At 40.6% G+C, this 19,394-nt stretch overlaps 1 protein-coding gene across 1 annotated transcript; it reads left to right on the forward strand.

The window, feature by feature from the left end:
• The first annotated feature begins 7,017 nt into the window (after positions 1-7,017).
• LOC121579651 (reticulon-3-B) lies at positions 7,018-15,348 on the forward strand. Its single transcript, XM_041894431.2, has 7 exons — positions 7,018-7,260; positions 11,111-11,318; positions 11,462-11,600; positions 13,380-13,449; positions 14,477-14,523; positions 14,622-14,680; positions 14,970-15,348. The coding sequence occupies exons 1-7, from the start codon at positions 7,182-7,184 to the stop codon at positions 15,016-15,018; spliced, it is 651 nt and encodes a 216-aa protein (XP_041750365.1). The 5' UTR covers positions 7,018-7,181; the 3' UTR covers positions 15,019-15,348.
• Positions 15,349-19,394: the final 4,046 nt, after the last annotated feature.

Below are 19,394 nucleotides of genomic sequence, written 5' to 3' on the forward strand. Positions count from 1 at the left end.
TCTCTCTCTCTCTCTCTCTCTCTCTCTCTCTCTCTCTCTCTCTCTCTCTCTCTCTCTCTCTCTCTCTCTCTCTCTCTCTCTCTCTCTCTCTCTCTCTCTCTCTCTCTCTCTCTCTCTCTCACACACACACACACACAAACACAAACACAGCACACACATAGTAAATCCTGGGGAGAGCCAACAATTGGGAGAGCCCTTGAGGTTCTTGTGGTGATTGATTGATTTGTTGATTGACTGGGTGATTATTAAGGTTATTAAATAGATGTAGCGAAACCACATCCATGGAAAATATATATTATGATTTATAAAAGAGAAGTATAACCCACTGTGTATAAATATGTGGTATAAGGCAATGATAATGGCTACATTTGGGGACTACGAATGTATGGCTGGCAGGTATCCTAGCGGTTAAAGCGTTGAACCAGTAAATGAACGGTTGCTGGTTCAAATCCCCGAGCCGACAGTGTGAAAATCTGTCAATGTTAACCTTAATTGCTCCAGGTAAGAGAGTCCGCTTGCTTGCGTAAAATGTAAATTGAGAGACGCCTGGTGAAGACACGCCCCTCGTTGTGCTCCAAAATACGTTATCGTTCTCCTAGCAGCAGGATATTATGGCAGCATGTTCGCTGATTTTCTTTTTGAAATTAAGAGTAACGGGGAATATGCATTTTATATATTTTGTACTCTAGTGCAGTACAACTGTTTTTCACAGCATTGCAAACACCTTTGAAAAAATTTATGGATAATTTGATGTATTTTATTTGTATTATTGTATTTACACAACCGTTCAAAAGTTAGGGGTCACTTAGAAATGTCCTTGTTTTTCGAAAGAAAAGCAAATTTTTTGTCCATAAAAATAACATCAAATTGATCAGAAATACAGTGTAGACATTGTTAATGTTGTAAATGGCTATTGTAGCTGGAAACGGCTGATTTTTTATGGAATATCTACATAGGCTTACTGATAATGGTAGCCCATTATCAGCAACCATCAGTCCTGTGTTCCAATGGCACGTTGTGTTTGCTAATCCAAGTTTATCATTTTAAAAGGCTAATTGATCATTAGAAAACCCTTTTGCAATTATGTTAGCACAGCTGAAAACTGTTGTGCTGATTAAAGAAGCAATAAAACTGTCCTTCTTGAGACTAGTTGAGTATCTGTTGCATCAGCAATTTTTCAGCTGTGCTAACATAATTGCAAAAGGGTTTTCTAATGATCAATTAGCCTTTTAAAATGATAAACTTGGATTAGCAAACATAACGTGCCATTGGAACACAGGACTGATGGTTGCTGATAATGGGCCTCTGTACGCCTATGTAGATATTCCATAAAAAATTAGCCGTTTCCAGCTACAATAGCCATTTACAACATTAACAATGTCTACACTGTATTTCTGATCAATTTGATGTTATTTTATGCTTTTCTTTCGAGAACAAGGACATTTCTAAGTGACCCCAAACTTTTGAACGGTAGTGTATACCAGCACTTCTTTTGAAAGTTTACATAAATACTGGTATGTTGAAAGCCATTGTGTAGGCTATATTTAAAGAAATACAATTGTAATAAAATGCAAATAAATGTTAATGGTTTACTCAATATGTACAATTTTAATTGGTCTCTTGTGCTGGGCAACGGGTTTGATACAGAGTGCTGGTGACTCCTTACTCCGCCCACTCCATTCACTGCAATGCAATACACTGTATATGGGATACTTATTGGGATGTGGAGAAAAAAACATTACTACCTGCCTCATATAAACTGGGGTGAGAAATACTCTGTAGGGTCTCTACTGACCAAATATGTGTCGTTTTAGAGGGGGACTGTGTCATACATATCCAGCAGCACTTACTTTTCCACCCCCTCCATAGCCCCCAATGCAATACACTGTAATAGAATGTACATGGTATACATATTGGCTTGTGGAGATAACTTTTCTACATGTCTCAGCTAAAGTGAAGTGGCAATGGGAATTACTCAGTAGAGTCTCTACTAACCAAATATGTGTAATTTTGGAGGGGGACTATGCCGTACATATCCAGCATCACTCCATAGCCCCCAATGCAATATACTGCAACTTTTTTTTGCCAAAATGTATTCCATGTACAGTCTATTACAGTGTATTGCATTGGGAGCTATGGGGGGGGGGGGGCGGAGAACGAAGTGCTGCTGGATATATACGACATAGTGCTCCTCCAAAACTACACATATTTGGTTAGTAGAGACCCTTCTGAGTAATACCAATCCCACTTTAGCTGAGACAGGTAGAAACGTTTTCTCTTTACAAGCCAATATGTATACCATGTACAGTCTATGACAGTGCAGTATATTGGGGGTATGAGGGAGGCGGAGTGAAAAGCCAGCATGCGGCCGTGCAACACAGTCCTCCTCCAAACTCCAAAACTCATCATATTTGGTTAGTAAAGACACTACTGAGTATTTCCCACTCCACTTTAGTTGAGACAGGTAGAAAAGCAGGGGCGCAACTTTCACTGGGGACGGGGGGGATATGACCCCCACGCCCCCACATTCTGAAATTGAAATTTTGTCCCCCCCCCACAGTTTTATAATTGCACTGTGATACACAATGTCTGTCCTCGGTTGCAACACTCACTACCGAGTTCCAAACTGCCTCTGGAAGCAACGTCAACACAATAACTGTTCGTCGGGAGCTTCATGAAATGGGTTTCCATGGCTGAGCAGCCGTACACAAGGCTAAGATCACCATGTGCAATTCCAAGCATCGGCTGGAGTGGTGTAAAGCTCGCTGCCATTGGACTCTGGAGCAGTGGAAATGCGTTCTCTGGAGTGATGAATCACGCTTCACCATCTGGCAGTCCGAAAGACGAATCTGGGTTTGGCGGATGCTAGGAGATACCTGCCCGAATGCATAGTGCCAACTGTAAAGTTTGGTGGAGGAGGAATAATGGTCTGGGGCTGTTTTTCATGGTTCGCGCTAGGCCACTTAGTTCCAGTGAAGGGAAATCTTAACGCTACAGCATACAATTACATTGTAGATGATTCTGTGCTTCCAACTTTGTGGCAACAGTTTGGGGAAGGCGCTTTCCTGTTTCAGCATGACAATGCCCCCGTGCACAAAGCGAGGTCCATACAGAAATGGTCTGTCGAGATTGGTGTGGAAGAACTTGACTGGCCTGCGCAGAGCCTTGACCTCAAACCCATCGACCACCTTTGGGATGAATTGGAACGCCCACTGTGAGCCAGGCCTAATCGCCCAACATCAGTGCCCGACCTCACTAATGCTCTTGTGGTTGAATGGAAGCAAGTCCCCGCAGCAATGTTCCAACATCTAGTGGAAAGCCTTCCCAGAAGAGTGGAGGCTGTTATAGCAGCAAAGTGGGACCAACACCATATTAATGCCCATGATTTTGGAATGAGATGTTCGACGAGCAGGTGTCCACATACTTTTGGTCAAATATTATATGTTAGAATGCCTAGTCATGTTCATATAATCTCAGACATAAAATACTGCAGTTTAAGACCATCCATAGAACACAATATATGCCAGTTAAACTGAATATCATGCACTCAGAAATGTCATTATTCTGCTGGAGGTGTAAAACACAATACGGGACATATTTGCATATGTTATGGTCTTGTGAAAGCTGGCTGAATTCTGGCAAAGAGTATGTTCTTTTATCTCAGCATGTCTACAGATTCTCCCTGTTTTATTTGGTTGGAAATGTTGATAATGGAAACTGTTATCAGAAGAAACTGTGTAACCTAGCATTTATAGCGGCTAAGAAATGCATTGCCATTAATTGGAAGGTTGGTTATCCTCCCACAATGTCACAATGGATGGCAGAAATGTCAAGTTATCTATCACTAGATTTGATTTATTACAAGATTAAGGGTATACTGTGCAACTTTCATAAGGTCTGGATTCCTTATATGGAATACTGTACGACAAAAGGAGTCTGTATTGAAAACATGCCCACGTCAGGGGAGATACCTATTTAAGCATTCCCTAGCTGCTGGGCTGCTCAGTCCTGGCTCTGGGGGTCTGCCGTACTGATGGTTGTCACTCTGGCCTTGGCCTAACACACCTGAAACCAATAATGAATGTTTCACTAAGATCCTAAAGCTGAGTGGGATGTGTTGGGTTGGGGTGTTGCATGGCCCTGGACCGCTAGGGGCAGGACGTGGTGACCCAGCTATATTGTGTGCAAGTAAAAATACCTCTACAGTACTATTAGGTCTATGATATTAATTATATGGAGGATGTACTGTTTATGTGTGTTAATGTGTAGGAGGTGTATGTGTTTTTATTAAACTCTTGATTTCCAAACCTTTCCCTCAAAACATTTTTAAAAAAGATGGGAAGGAATTTGTTGGGGAGAGAGTTGATTTATTGACTAGACTGGTGGGGGTCGGGCGTGCAGGTGGCTCGGGCTGGCTGGGCGGTCTGGCTGAAATTTGAAAATAGAGGATGTCTTAATAAAGACAATCAAAAGTTACGTCTTCGTACTTTATTTGTAAGAGTTGTTCATTTGTTAGGCAATTGGTTAAAGGTGCAACACAATATTGATTACTGAATTATCATTGATGTAGTTCAGTCTTATCAATCACTTAAACATATTTAATAATGTTCTCTTACCTACCTTGATGACTGTGGGCATTTTTGCTTACTTTTTGTTATTCTAAATAGAGATGGCTTGAAGGGCCATGGGTCATATTCAGTGCCAACCCGTCATTCCGGGCAGGTGGGGCATCAATACGTGTCACATATCAGTTTGCAAACAATGTAATTTTTTTTATAATATAGTAATTTAGTTAATAAAGCCGCTTTTCTGCTTTCTTGAGTAAGGCATCTCCAAAATGCAGGTGTTTCAGCCTAGCTCAGTGCTTTCTGTGGTGGTCAGCCAGCGGAAAATACGGAGCGTAGGTGTTGGTAATGTTCTCTAGTTGCGCCGTGATTGGCTCAGTGTTCTGTCACTCATGGGGACACTACGTCACCGCCAAGTCTAAGGGTAGAGGTCGAAAATTCAAGCCCCTTGGGTGCTGCCATAGAGTTACATTAGAAGTGCCCATCCAAGAAGGCTCAAGCTCATTGGCCACAGATAGAATTACGTCAAATCATGTTATATCTACAGTAGCTTTAATTGGACTGATCATGTCAACATCATACTTTCAAAATCTTAGCTAGCAGTCATCATCATGAATCAAGTCGACAATCTACTGGCAAATCCTTTTTAATCCTTGTGATATGAAGAGAAATAATGAAGAGAAATTATAGATAAAACGTATTGGTGCTCATCGGCCATTGGACATAAACATTACACAACAAGTTGGAAATCGCAAATTCAACAATGAGTGGTTTGGAGGGAATCAGTGGCTAACTGCAAGCATTTCAAAGCAATCACTAGCCTGCTATTCAGTGGAGTGGCTGTGTAGTCCCTAGTCTGGGATTAAGGGTCTCTTTTCCAAGCTTAAAATGATAAACATTCAACATTGGCAATGCTGTCAATGAAGCATGATTTGTGCTGCGCTCAAAACAACTGTTAACTCGGAACTGTGAAATCTGACTTCAGTGAGTTCAAGACAACTGGGAACTAAGGAAAAATTAGCTCCGACTGGGAAAATACGTTTTGAACGGTCATCCAACTCGGAATTGTAAATCCGGAACTTGGGCCTCTTTCTAGAGCTATGACCTGAAGATCACTGATGTCATCATGATTCAACCTTGTTTTTTTCAGAGTTCCCAGTTGTCTTGAAAGCACCATAAATCCAGAGAATGATGACTTTGATGACAAAGTTTGATGACAAAAGGACCACGAAGGACCGCCGCGCCACCTTCCTGTTCAAGTGAACACAGCACAACAAGGTGAGTCCAAAAATGTATTGTATGCTGCTGCGTAAATGATGTAATATGCCAGGAAGATATGTATACTGTAGCTAAGAAAGTAATACTAAGTGTATGTTGTGTAGTAAACTGTTAGTAGACCATGTTCCTCACCCTAATAATTTGTTTTATTTTCACGTACTGTTCTGACTTGGTGGTGCACATGTAGCCTATAACCTGTTTTAGAGAAATGTAAGCATTTAATATTGTAAGAGCTTTCGTTGTCTGCTTAATGCCCCCTTTATTTATCCTACGGTTCTGACTTGGTGTACAGGGAGAAAACTGTAAGAACGGCCCATGTTCTGAATTCTGTTGCTGTACATTTCAAAAGTGCTGAACAAATAGTTATATTGACTATGTCCGTCCTAGCTCACTCATGAATGTCTTACTCGAAATTACGGATTGCCTCTTATCTGCTTGTCGTCCCCTTATGCCATAGTTTGTACATCTCAATTGTCAGTAGAAACCCAATTTGTTTAAGCAAGTCAGCCATATCAGCTATGATTCTTTTAAAGGCAGTAAATGAGGCTGAATGAACTGTTTCGCTGCCAGACAAGGCTACGCTGATAGCCATGTGTAGTGGTGGTAAGGTGTTGGGACTGCTGTTGGGACTCTGCTGTTGGGACAGCTTTATGTAGGCCCTAACAGTTTGTGGGCACTGTTTGTCACCGTTATAGTGCAATTCATGAATTGTTTAGTGTTGTGTTGTGTAGTGGTTTTGCTGGCATGCATCCCACATTATTTTGTTTTGTTTGCCCCACCAAGATTTACATGCTAAAATCGCCACATATCATATTAGGTTGTGTAGACCCTCAGACCCCCACAAAGTTATGTCCCCCCCACTTCTAAAACCAAAGTTGCGCCCATGTAGAAAAGTGTTCTCTCTACAGCCCAATGTTCTCAACATACCAGTGTCCAAATTGTATTTTTTCATTATTGGTCAAAAAAAGTATAATTTTAAACATATTTTGTATTTGTTTTCAAAAAAAGTACTTATTGGCGTTTCTTGTTGGCACAATACAAGTGGCCATTGCTTAAAATTCAATATATTTAGATTTAGGTTTTAATCCACATTGCCGTTTTCAAATGTGGCCTTTTATTTTGAAGGTTTTGTTATTAACATACGGACGTGACCTCATCATTTGTGCTTGTGGCAGAATACTGTGGTCAGAAATACCATTTACAAAGCGACCAACGGGTTTGGGGAGTCAACTGAGCACCATCCGTCGTCCATAAAACATATATATTTTTGAGGATTTTGACCAGAACATACTTATTATTAATCATATTTTGGTTGTCTCGTTAGAAATCATCACAAAAATGGCAGATCCGACTACACAGTCTGCCCAGATTTCGTCCTCGCTGAACGCTTCATCGACAAAAGAATCCTCATATTACGGTAGGAAATTAACATTTTTAAAGCGTTTTTGTGTTGAATGCAAACATTTTGACTTAGTTCGAGCTCAGTACAACCACCCTAGTATACATCGATGCACGTTCGAACAATTGACGTGTGGGATGATTTACTTTGAGCAACGGCGCGTCTGACAGCTAGCTGGCTGACTTAGCTAGCTAACGTTAGTAATTTCACAACAGAATATAAATGTTGAAGACACTAATAACTAGCTAGTTATAGCTAACCCCCTCTCTCTTTTGGTTAGCAATGTTGCGAAATGCCCATACTATAAATTCTTGGACCGTTTAAGACCAGACAAAGCCTTTGGATATTCGAGTACCTAACGTTAGACAACAAAAGGTCGTTTGTTCACTCAGCTGATCTCTGACCAGTGTTATTAGCTATGTAAGGTAACTATTGTATTTCCAATGTGTTGCAAGCTAACTAATACACTAGCTACTTACTGAGGCTAAAGCTGCAAGCTTATGCAAATAAAATATTGCTGTAACGTTAGCTAATTAGCTAAAAGACTACTGACTAACGTTATACTGGCGCCTCATCCAGGAGTCATACTCATATGGATACATGAGAGATGCTTAACTAGATTGGGGAGAGCACATGCCCCTATTCAAATGCTTCTAATAACCACCCTGCCTAAAGTTGGATGAGCAAATGCATGGTTACCATCCTTTTGCTTTCATGAATTAAAACCAACCTTGTCAGGTCAGTGATTTCCTCTAGGAAATAAGGATGCATGCCCTGTTCTGGTTTTTATGCCACAGTTATGTTATACCAGCCACCTTTTAGTTGTGTACAAGATCACCACTTATTAAGTGTAGGTGAAATATGTAATTGATGTAGCCTAGTCCTTCCCGAACTGGCATCACATTCACAGGTGAGGGACTCCATATTTCACAGGTGAGGGACTCCATATTTAACAACTTGACACCAGACTACAAAAGCCTGCAGGCTAGAGCCTACATCCCATTGGGAATGGATGATTGACTACTATGAGGGCTACTATGAATTAAATGAAAGTCCCACTGAATTTGAGTTGCTAGATATAAGACAATTGACTGGATGCTGAATTTTTCAGGATAATGATAACCAGTTGCCACTAGAATTAGAAAACCTTTATTGTCCATGCAGTGCAGACATTTTTCTGGCTTCACCACATAAAAACAGACTTAAAACACCAGCTCAATAGGCCTAAGCAACTATTTTTCAGTGGTGATTGTGGACTGATGCCTTGGTGAAATAGTGAATAGCATGATATGACCAAATAATGGACCGCTGTCGATTGTCCCAGTTTCTCAAGCGTTTAAAGGTGTTGCATGTACCTTCCATTTCATGATTTGTAACCCTGAAAAATTGTATTTGATGTGATCTGAGACTAATACCTGTGTGTTGTAACATGAATAATCCTCACAGCCATGACTCATTCAGCTAGAATGAACTGGTGGTATTGCATTTTGCAAAGATTGCAGTCATGGGGTCAAACCTAAGGTCATATGGGACACATTTGTAACTTTGTGCTCACAGGTTTCTCTCATCAAAACGACCCTTCAGTATTAGGGTTTGGAAAATTCCATGGTAACGGAATTGGTCTGAGACTCAGATTTTTCACTTAAAATGTATGCCAAAAAACCAGATAATTAATTAAAATGTTTAACAAACCATACAACACTCTGCACAAGGAGTTTTAAAAAACAATTTACACTAACATTTTACAAAAATCTCCCTTAGTTTATGTCCACGTTTTCCCAAAACTGTTAAATGTCTTCTCCGAATTAAGATTCTCATATTATTCTCATATTATTATTATTATTATTATTAAGATTCAACAATGTCTGGTAAAATAATGGGGTGTCAGCTATGACATGACACATTGACTTTGAAAAAATCTCTTTTGCTTATTGAGCTACAGTAAGTGAAGTGGATTTACACCCGGTAAGGGAATTTCATCATGGGTCCCTGATCTGTACTACACAGAAATGCATAATTATGGATATGAATGTCGTTCTCTTCATGGTGACGTATCCTAAATAGGTACACAAAGGTATATGCAATATCCTCCTTTGCGTTTGGGTATTATTGTACACACTGGCTAGCTATTATTTTAAGGAGCTCTTCCCCCAAACAAGACCACATTTGGTTGGTCCGGACCAAATCTGAACCAATCATAGACGTCTATGTTTCACAAGTTTGGACATCAAAGTACAGCACAGTAGAGTACAGTACCTTATAGTGTGCTCTACTGTTTTAATGCACTGAACTATACTCTACTTTTCTTTACTGTACTTGAACGATATGCTACTTTTCTGTATTGTACTGTCCAAACTTGCCAACACAACTGTGCTTTGTGACTACTATGATTTCCCATTGTAACCAATGAAATTGCTGAAATTCCGTTATCAATCTTTCTGAAATTCCGTTACCGATTTGGTAACGGAATTCAGAGTTTTAATCACTGAATCATTCCTAAACAAAATTGATATCAGTAAAAACACCATTACTAATTGATAGGTCTACCTTCACTTGGTACTTCTATGAACTTTCATTATCCTCCCTCCTCATGAGGGAGAGAAATTAGAAAATATCTTGACGATATGTGGGTTTTTGGTAACGGAATTTCAAGGCACAAGGCAATGTTTCTTAAACTTACAGAAGGCATAACCATTTCTCAAACTAAATAGATGTTGATATTAGTTGGCAGGGGTGTTTACTTCAACATTGTGTTTTGATATATTTCTAATACCTTTTTAAGACTTTTTCTGGTAGATGTTTTTTAAAGCTGGGTGGACACTACAAGACTTTCAAAATCCTAACATCGCTGAGCCTCTCACATTAAACAACCATCTTTCCTGTCGTTTTTATTTTCTCGCCAACGTAGTGGTGAGCACACTAAACGACGGGGCACAGACGGGGGTCACACATTACAAGATTCTTCACTTGGTCGTGATGATTGTCGATACCACGCTGACTCGCGGAAACTGTGATGTGATTAGATTTAACGTAGCTACAACGGGCTGTGGCATAAAGCAGGCTCATAAACGTTTTCAGTCAGACATTCACGCTTGCCATACAGAGTTGAAATATCTAGCCAACATTTTCAATTGAATTAAATTGCTTGTGAACTTCAGAGCTGTAATGATTTGACACTTTGGCTTTGGTTAAAGTCAAGCACAAACACATACTAGTAGGTTAGTAGTCGTCATGGCTCCTGTTCGAGAGTCTACACATTCTGGGTGATGTGATGCAATGTCATCATCTCATTGGCTTCTTCTCTGGTGAGCTCTCATTGGCTATTGCTAATCACCGTTCTCAAAACTTGCCGTTGCACATCTCACACTACAAGAGCATTGCAGATTTTGTGCCGATAAAATCAAACATGTTTGAAAATATCGGGACTGCTGAAAGACGAGATCGGTAGCCCTCAGATTGCGTCTCTGACCCGCTCACATAAAAAATGCGTCTGTGACGGCCGCATGCCCCAAGTAGGCAACGACATGGGGATTTTGTTTCCGATCTCAAACTTGGGACAGCTAAATCGGGGCCAAAATGTTGTAGTGTACACCCGTCTTAAGACCCCTGTTCGGTTTGTTTGACCAGAAATCAAAACCTTTGCTTATTCCTAATTTTTTGGATGGAAAATGGTTGAAATGTATTTAATAAAAAATTGACTTTTAGCTTTCAATTTAACATTCTCCTATGAACTTCACATGTTGGTGCTCAGGGTCCTTTTTAGATGGAAATGACCATTTTATAAATGAGATCTGTGATCGTCCGACAGTCAGGTTTGGCTTGATAATTAATCCTGCTCGATCCTGTTTGTCCCTCGTCCTTCCTCTAGTGATGAAGATGGTGTACTGGCGGGACCCAAAGAAGTCTGCGGTGGCCTTTGGCATGTCCCTGCTGGTCCTTGTGTCCCTGGCTACCTTCAGCGTCATCAGTGTGGTCTCCTACCTGCTGCTGGCACTGCTCTGTGTCACAATCACCTTCCGCGTCTACAAGTCTGTCATTCAGGCAGTGCAGAAGTCTGAAGAGGGCCACCCCTTCAAGTATGACAGCTCAGGATATATACTTAGTAATACACAAGGCACATTGAACTTTACCCCTTGGAGTCATTGTCTGATTTTAGTCGTTGTAGTTTAAGCTTAGTTTTGTTTGTTAGGTGATGATGGTAAATCTTTGTCTCCCTCAGGGTTCTGATGGAGAAGGACCTGACTGTTCAGCCTGAGACTTTCCGTAAATATGTGGATGTGTGTCTGACCTATGTGAATCATGCCATCAAACAGGCCAGGCACCTGCTGCTGGTGGAGGACCTGGTGGACTCACTTAAGGTACTCACTTAAGAACTCTCTTGAAAAAACGATCTGGCCTTAATGGCCAAATGTACTCTTAAATCTCTACCCGGTACAGCCAGAAGAGGACTGGGCACCCCTTGGAGTCTGGTTCCTCTCTAGGTTTCTGCCTTTTCCTAGCCATGCTTCTGCATTGCTTGCTCTTTGGGTTTTTAGGCTGGGTGTCTGTAAAGCAGTTTGACAACTGCTTATGTAAAAAGGGCTTTTTAAAATTCTTAAAGTGGGGGGTTCTAAGCTGACATATGGAATTGTTTTAAGATGGTCATACTATGGATCATTTAGCTATTTGATTTTGAATTGTAGGACCCCTTTGGGTATGACTTGTGGGGGTTGTAGAATAAAACAGAAACCACCATCATGTTCGTGAGAGTCTCCCCTTTCTACAGTGGTCATAATAGGTCAAACCGTTTTCGTGAGAAGACCCGATTTTCGGGATGTCTCATGGTCTGACAAACACCGCTCTAGCTCTGCCACCTTTCACCACATATGCTGAAGTGTGACATCGGCGGATGTGGTAGATTGAGACGCATCCAATAAAAAATCAAACTTATCTCTAGTTTAAACGGACAGATTTTGATGGGGATTTTTTTATTACGTTACTTAGATCGATTCTAGGGGATTAAAATAAATGTAATTGATTGAGGTTGTGTTCGTCGGCTATAGGCTACTGCAGTCTAGGATATTTCCAATGCTATGGTCTTTAAAGATGCACTATGCAGAAATCGCTCTGCCATTTCCTGGTTGCTAAAATTATAATATTTCACCTAATTTCAGTTTATCTGACAAAACAAGCAGTCATTGTGTAGAGAATCATTGTACCATCTAAACTGCTGTGAAATATATTTTCCATAACCAAAAATATTGTATTTTCAGCTGTTTGCAGCTGGTGTACAAAACCGAAAGTAAATGAAAAAAAAACGAAATTTACGAACGGGAAGCAAAGAAATAACACACATAGAACAGATACCGCTTCTTATACTTGCTTTCAATGAGAAAGAAAGATCTATAACCCACATTTCTATTTGAATTTGGTCAGGTTGCCTAAAAGTTACATATTGTAGCTTCAATTGGATCTAAACGATTAATTCTAGCAGGGCTTGATATAGACTTGTGTCTGTATAGCGAGGAGAGTAGTTTTGTGACTTGTGAGTCTGTCAGTCTAGTTCCATCTACTGGACTGAATGGGAATACTCTCTTTCTTAGCATTTATTTTGCCTGTAGAAAAACTCTGCTGAAAGTAGTGCTTAGAATTGTTTTCAATTTGTAAAAAAATATTTTGCATGCCTTAAGAGTTGTCTTAAGTCTTGGTCCATATACACTGTGGCCACCTTCTGTGCCTTTGGAGATATGTTTTCACAACTCTGAAGTCTACTCTATCATGCATTGAAACGGCTGGCTAACAAAGCCTGAAAAGCTGTCATGTGATGAGGACTGGCAGAGCGAGAAATACCAGGCCGATGTTCAAATTATGGATTAAGAGTTTATCAGATGAAGAAAGGATTGGATTACACAGCTGAAGGCGGCCAGTGTATGTGGTATCTTAACAATATGTTCTTATATAGGCTACATATTATGGGATACTCATTATATTTTCATTTTCTTCAGACACACAAAATGTTAGAATGAGTTGGTAACAATTTCGATGATAATACAATGAATCTATAGTGGCCAAGGAAATTGCAGTCCTTATGCTTGTCATGCCATTTAGCCATATAGTGTGGTGGTGGTCTGAAATGTGCTGGTCCATCTCTGTTGCAGCTGGCTGGTTTCATGTGGCTGATGACCTATGTGGGAGCTGTCTTTAATGGCATCACCATCCTGATACTGGGTAAGACACTGTCCAGTCATTGATTTTTGCCTAATGTCACAAAACATTCACTTAGACACTTTATATTCATATTAATGATAATTTGTTTTTAGTATTCTCTAGGAACCTAGACTTTTATCGTCATGCTTTTTAATTCAACTACAGGTGTTGTTGTTTTTACATATCTGCCTAAATAATTGAGCCTTATGGGATAAATAAAGTATTATGAATTGAAACAATCAGACTTACGTTTACACTAAAGAGTGGTGGAGGGGGGAATGGTCTGAATGATCCATAGTAGACATGGTTTAAGTTGCCTTGAGAGATCCTGTGCAATACTGCTGTAATAAATAGCTCTTTAAACGGGTCGATAGTATTCAATGAATAGCTTTGTGTTAAACTAGCATGTTAGAGGTGTGTCCGATGCTACACTACATGGCATGTGGACACCCCTTCAAATGAGTGGATTTGGCTATTTCAGCCACACCCGTTGCTGACAAGTGTATAAAATCGAGCACACAGCCATGCGATCTCCATAGACAAACATTGGCAGTAGAATGGCCTGTTCTGAAGAGCTCAGTGACTTTCAAGGTGGCACCGTCATAGGATGCCACCTTTCCAACATGTCAGTTCATCAAATTTCTGCCCTGCTAGAGCTGCCCCGGTCAACTGTAAGTGCTGTTATTGTGAAGTGGAAACATCTAGTGGAAAGCCTTCCCAGAAGTGTGGAGGCTGTTATAGCAGCAAAGGGGGGACCAACTCCATATTAATGTCCATGATTTTGGAATGAGATGTTTGACGAGCAGGTGTCCACATACCTTTGGCCATGTCCTCTGTAGGTCAGTTGGTAGAGCATGGCGCTTGCAACGCCAGGGTTGTGGGTTCGTTTCCCACGGGGGGCCAGTATGAAAATGTATGCACTCACTAACTGTAAGTCGCTCTGGATAAGAGCGTCTGCTAAATGACTAAAATGTAAAATGTAGTGTATCTGGAAACCTCCTTAGAAACGACATACTTGACCGGCGTCCACTCTGTTTCTCATTGACAGCTGATATCATCTTCTTCAGCACGCCTCTGGTTTATGAGAAAAATAAAGTAAGTGTGAATGGAAGCATTTGTTTTTATTTGGCATACAATTACTAGTGTTTGTTATAAATCTGTGTGCTTGTTGGTTAACAATTGTTCTCTTTTAGACTCAGATCGATAAATACATTGAACTGATTCGCACCAGAGTTGAAGTCACACTTGCAAAGTAAGGGCATTCTTTTTCTAATCATCAATGTGTAGATGAGGTGAAATCATAGATCACACAATTTTCTGTTTTTCGGCAATAGAAGTGGACATTTACCTTTGGTGTCATGGCATGAAGGAACACGACATCAGTACCTTCATGATCAACTGTCTTGGTGGAACCACTAAAAGGATTTGTCTTTCCAGATACAATATGACATCTAATGTATCAGTATATAAAGGTGTAAGGCCAGCCACACCAACCTAGTTCTAGTGCAGTATTATTAATTTTTTTCCCATTTCCTTTTCAGGCTTCAAGATAAACTCCCTGGGGCAGTAAAGCGCACCAAAGCAGAGTGATTGTCCATGAACCCTATTCAACAATGAATCTCTCTCCCTTATACTTCCCTTATACTGCAACCCCAGTCCTACACTTTCAAATGCATTCCCAGCGTCAAACTAGTGGCAAAGTCATCGCTCGATATTCTATGTACCGTAACTAACTTGCATAGGGTGCAATGCTCGTATTTTGTTGTTGGAGCCATCCACATTCTGTACATTGTCTTTGAGGATCAAGAGACAATGTACTCGTTAACAGATGATTCCTGTTTGAACCGGGGCGGCAGGTAGCTTAGTGGGTAAGAGCGTTGTGCCAGTAACCGAAAGGTCGCTGGTTCTAATCCCCGAGCCGACTAGGTGAAAAATCTGTCGATGTGCCCTTGAGCAAGGCACTTAACCCTAATTGCTCCTGTAAATCGCTCTGGATAAGAGCGTCTGCTAAATGAGAAAAAATAAAAATAAAAAGTCAGTCCGTGATTCACTTTGAATTATTTCAAGGGTACAGAATGGTGTGTAGCATCTCTAAAAAGCAAATGTTTGTACTGTAATCTGTTTTGAGGAGAAAATCCTTTGTTGTAGATGAAGTTTGTAAATTGTCACAAAATAAATATAATTTTTAATTTATGAAAGAAAATAACTTAAGCACTTGGTGTGTTTTTCTGTTTCTGAATTGTTGAAGTTGCTGGGGCATTCAACCTTTTTCAGCGTCATCTCAGTTCATCCTAAAGACACTTGGTTTCTGCACTGCACTGAGTATTTTGTAAGTAATTCATCAAATTTGAAATAAAAATGAAGGAAACCCTCTGAAAAAGCTCTCACGAGTCATGATTTATCCTGTTTTGTGTGTATGAGCTGGGGAAACAAACTGAGTTAGTGTATCAAAGCAAAGGCATTCGTCATAAGCCAAGTCTATTTGTTTATTTGTATGAATGAGATCTACTTTCGTCCCTGACAATTCGTGAATTTTGGGGGGAAGGGGGAAAAGATGACAAATATGAAAGGTTTGAGTGATTTAGGTAGGCAACAGTTCTTTATTCTGAACAGTAGATGGAAGCAATAAGGTGAAATAAGCAACAATTGGGTTTAAACATTGAGTGAATGACTGAAATTGCTAGAGCAAGATCACATCAGATGTGGTTGATACTTCAAATGTAGAAATAATCCCATAAGAGTCATTAGTTTGATGATGGTGGTGATGATTGTGATGACCGTGCCGGACTAACCAAATCTGGGGCCCTGGGCAAAACGTTTTTAGAGGCCCACATCTTGATGGCGGAGAGAAGATTTTGATGATTTAATTTACAGCAATTGTACTCGTTTTGCCTTGGGACTGAGGGAAAATGTTTGTTTCAAAGCAAATTCCCTGCAATTCTACACATTTTGCCATGGCTTATGCTGTATTCTTATGCTATCAGGGTGACTCAAACAGAACAATATCAATGGGGGCCTCCTGGAGGTCGGGCCTCTGGGCATGTGCCCTAGATGATGAGGGGATCAATCGGTGATGAAGAGGACAAGGTGGATAAGATATAACTGTCATTATACTGGCCAATAGACGTTATAAGAGAAGGATCCAGACATACAGGCCACAGAGCAAAGAGTCTGCTGCTGTTATCAATGATTCCTCAGCCCAGTTAGCTTTAAACAGTCACAGGACCCCTGTTGTCAATCTTTGATTGGCCAGGTAATGCAAAGAATGGCTTTATTGTCCCTGTTTACACACTGGGGCCCCTTTTATGGCCATCTATGTACACAAGCAGTAGGTCTATACAATGGGTCGGACCCTTTGGATATCTCAAGGGATGTAAGATGCAGTCAGGTCCAAAATTATTGGCACCCTTGATACAGGTGAGCAAAAAATACTGTATAAAATAAATAATACAAATACTGAGCTATATTGTATGCAAAGCAAATTTGGAAAATGATATTATTTTATACTAATGCAATTTCTCAGATGGAGATTTTATAACAAGTATTAAAAACAATTCTCAAAGATAGGGGCCAAAATTATAGGCACCCCTGTTTTCAATACCTTCCAATACCTCACATTGCGAGGATAACGGCACTTTTTCTAAAACGTTTTATGAGAATGTTTTATTTTCATGTCATCTGACCATAGCATCGATAGTTCCAATCCAAGTGCCATTGTCATTTAGCAAACTTCAGGTGTTTACATTTGTTGGATGACATGAAAATAGAGCTCTTTGGCCACGCACACCAGTGGTGGGTTAGGCGTCGAAATAAGGGTGCATATGCAGAAAATAACCCCATACCTACTGTAAAATATGGTTGTGGATCTTTGATGTTATGGGGCTATTTTGCTTCCACTGGTCCTGGGGCCCTTGTTAAGATCAACGACATCATGAACTTTACCCAGCGCCAGGACATTATAGCCAAAAACCTGGTTGCCTTTGCCAGTGGATCTTCCAGCAAGACAATAACCCCAAACACACACCAAAATCCACAAAGAAATTGTTAATTGACCACGAAATCAACATTTTGCAATGTCTCCGGACTTGAACCCGATTAAAACATCTCTGGTTTGAATTGAAGAGGGCAGTCCATAAGCGCAGACTAAGGATTTTCATGAATTTTTACAAAATAGCCAATTTTGACTTCACAGCTAGTGGAAATAGCTCAGTTCTGCCTCAAGGATAAGACTAAGAATTTTGACCACTATCTTTTTGAGATAAAAAGATACATACACAAAAAAAAAAAAAAAAATGTATGCACGCATGACAGTAAGTCGCTTTGGATAAAAGCGTCTGCTAAATGGCATATTATTATTATTATTATAAAAAATATGTAAACGAAATCTCTTTCTCTGAGCAATTCTATTAGTATAAAATAATATAATTTCACATTTTTGGGGGGCACACCCAACCAGTAAGAATTCCGGCTCTCACAGACCTGTTCGTTTTTCTTTAAGAAGCCCTCCTGTTCTCCACTCATTACCTGTATTAACTGCACCTGTTTGAACTCGTTACCTGTATAAAAGACACCTGTCCACACACTCAATCAAACAGACTCCAACCTCTCCACAATGGCCAAGACCAGAGAGCTGTGTAAGGACATCAGGGATAAAATTGTAGACCTGCACAAGGCTGGAATGGGCTACAGGACAATAGGCAAGCAGCTTGGTGAGAAGGCAACAACTGTTGGCGCAATTATTAGAAAATGGAAGAAGTTCAAGATGACGGTCAATCACCCTCGGTCTGGGGCTCCATGCAAGATCTCACCTCATGGGGCATCAATGAGCTTTTTTGCAAAGAGGACAGGACGACTGCACCGTATTGAGGGGAGGATGGATGGGGCCATGTATCGCGAGATCTTGGCCAACAACTTCCTTCCCTCAGTAAGAGCATTGAAGATGGGTCGTGGCTGGGTCTTCCAGCATGACAACGACCTGAAACACACAGCCAGGGCAACTAAGGAGTGGCTCCGTAAGAAGCATCTCAAGGTCCTGGAGTGGCCTAGCCAGTCTCCAGACCTGAACCCAATAGAAAATCTTTGGAGGGAGCTGAAAGTCCGTATTGCCCAGCGACAGCCCCGAAACCTGAAGGATCTGGAGAAGGTCTGTATGGAGGAGTGGGCCAAAATCCCTGCTGCAGTGTGTGCAAACCTGGTCAAGACCTACAGGAAACGTATGATCTCTGTAATTGCAAACAAAGGTTTCTGTACCAAATATTAAGTTCTGCTTTTCTGATGTATCAAATACTTATGTCATGCAATAAAATGCAAATGAATTACTTAAAAATCATACAATGTGATTTTCTGGATTTTTGTTTTAGATTCCGTCTCTCACAGTTGAAGTGTACCTATGATAACAATTACAGACCTCTACATGCTTTGTAAGTAGGAAAACCTGCAAAATCGGCAGTGTATCAAATACTTGTTCTCCCCACTGTAGCTCCGTATTTGTAATATTTATTTTTTGCTCATCTTTATCAAGGGTGCCAGTAATTTTGGACCTGACTGTATATCTGTATTATTGGCGAACGTGCAATCACTGGAGAACAAACTGGATGAGCTATCCTATCAACGGGACCTGAAAACTGTAATATCCTATGTTTCTCAGAATCGTGAAACAACCATCAAGACCGGTCGGCAGACTCGGGTAAGACGAAGGTAGTGTCTCTTTATTAACAACAGCTAGTGCACAATCTCTAATGTTAAGCAAGTCTCAGGGTTAGCTTGCCTTTGTTAGAATACCTCATGATAAGCTGCAGACCATGCTATTTACAGAGAGGGTTTTCATCAACATGTGATGTCACGAGAGGCTGTGTCCTGGAGGGACGTTACATCCCCCTGAGGTGGCTGCAAACCCAGACAGCTATGGCTCCATCTGCTGGTATGGTCGGGAACTCCACCCCTCTATGGCCAATCTTCCCACGCAG

This window comes from Coregonus clupeaformis, chromosome 13 (assembly GCF_020615455.1).
Source record: "Coregonus clupeaformis isolate EN_2021a chromosome 13, ASM2061545v1, whole genome shotgun sequence".
Taxonomy (NCBI): Eukaryota; Metazoa; Chordata; class Actinopteri; order Salmoniformes; family Salmonidae; genus Coregonus; species Coregonus clupeaformis.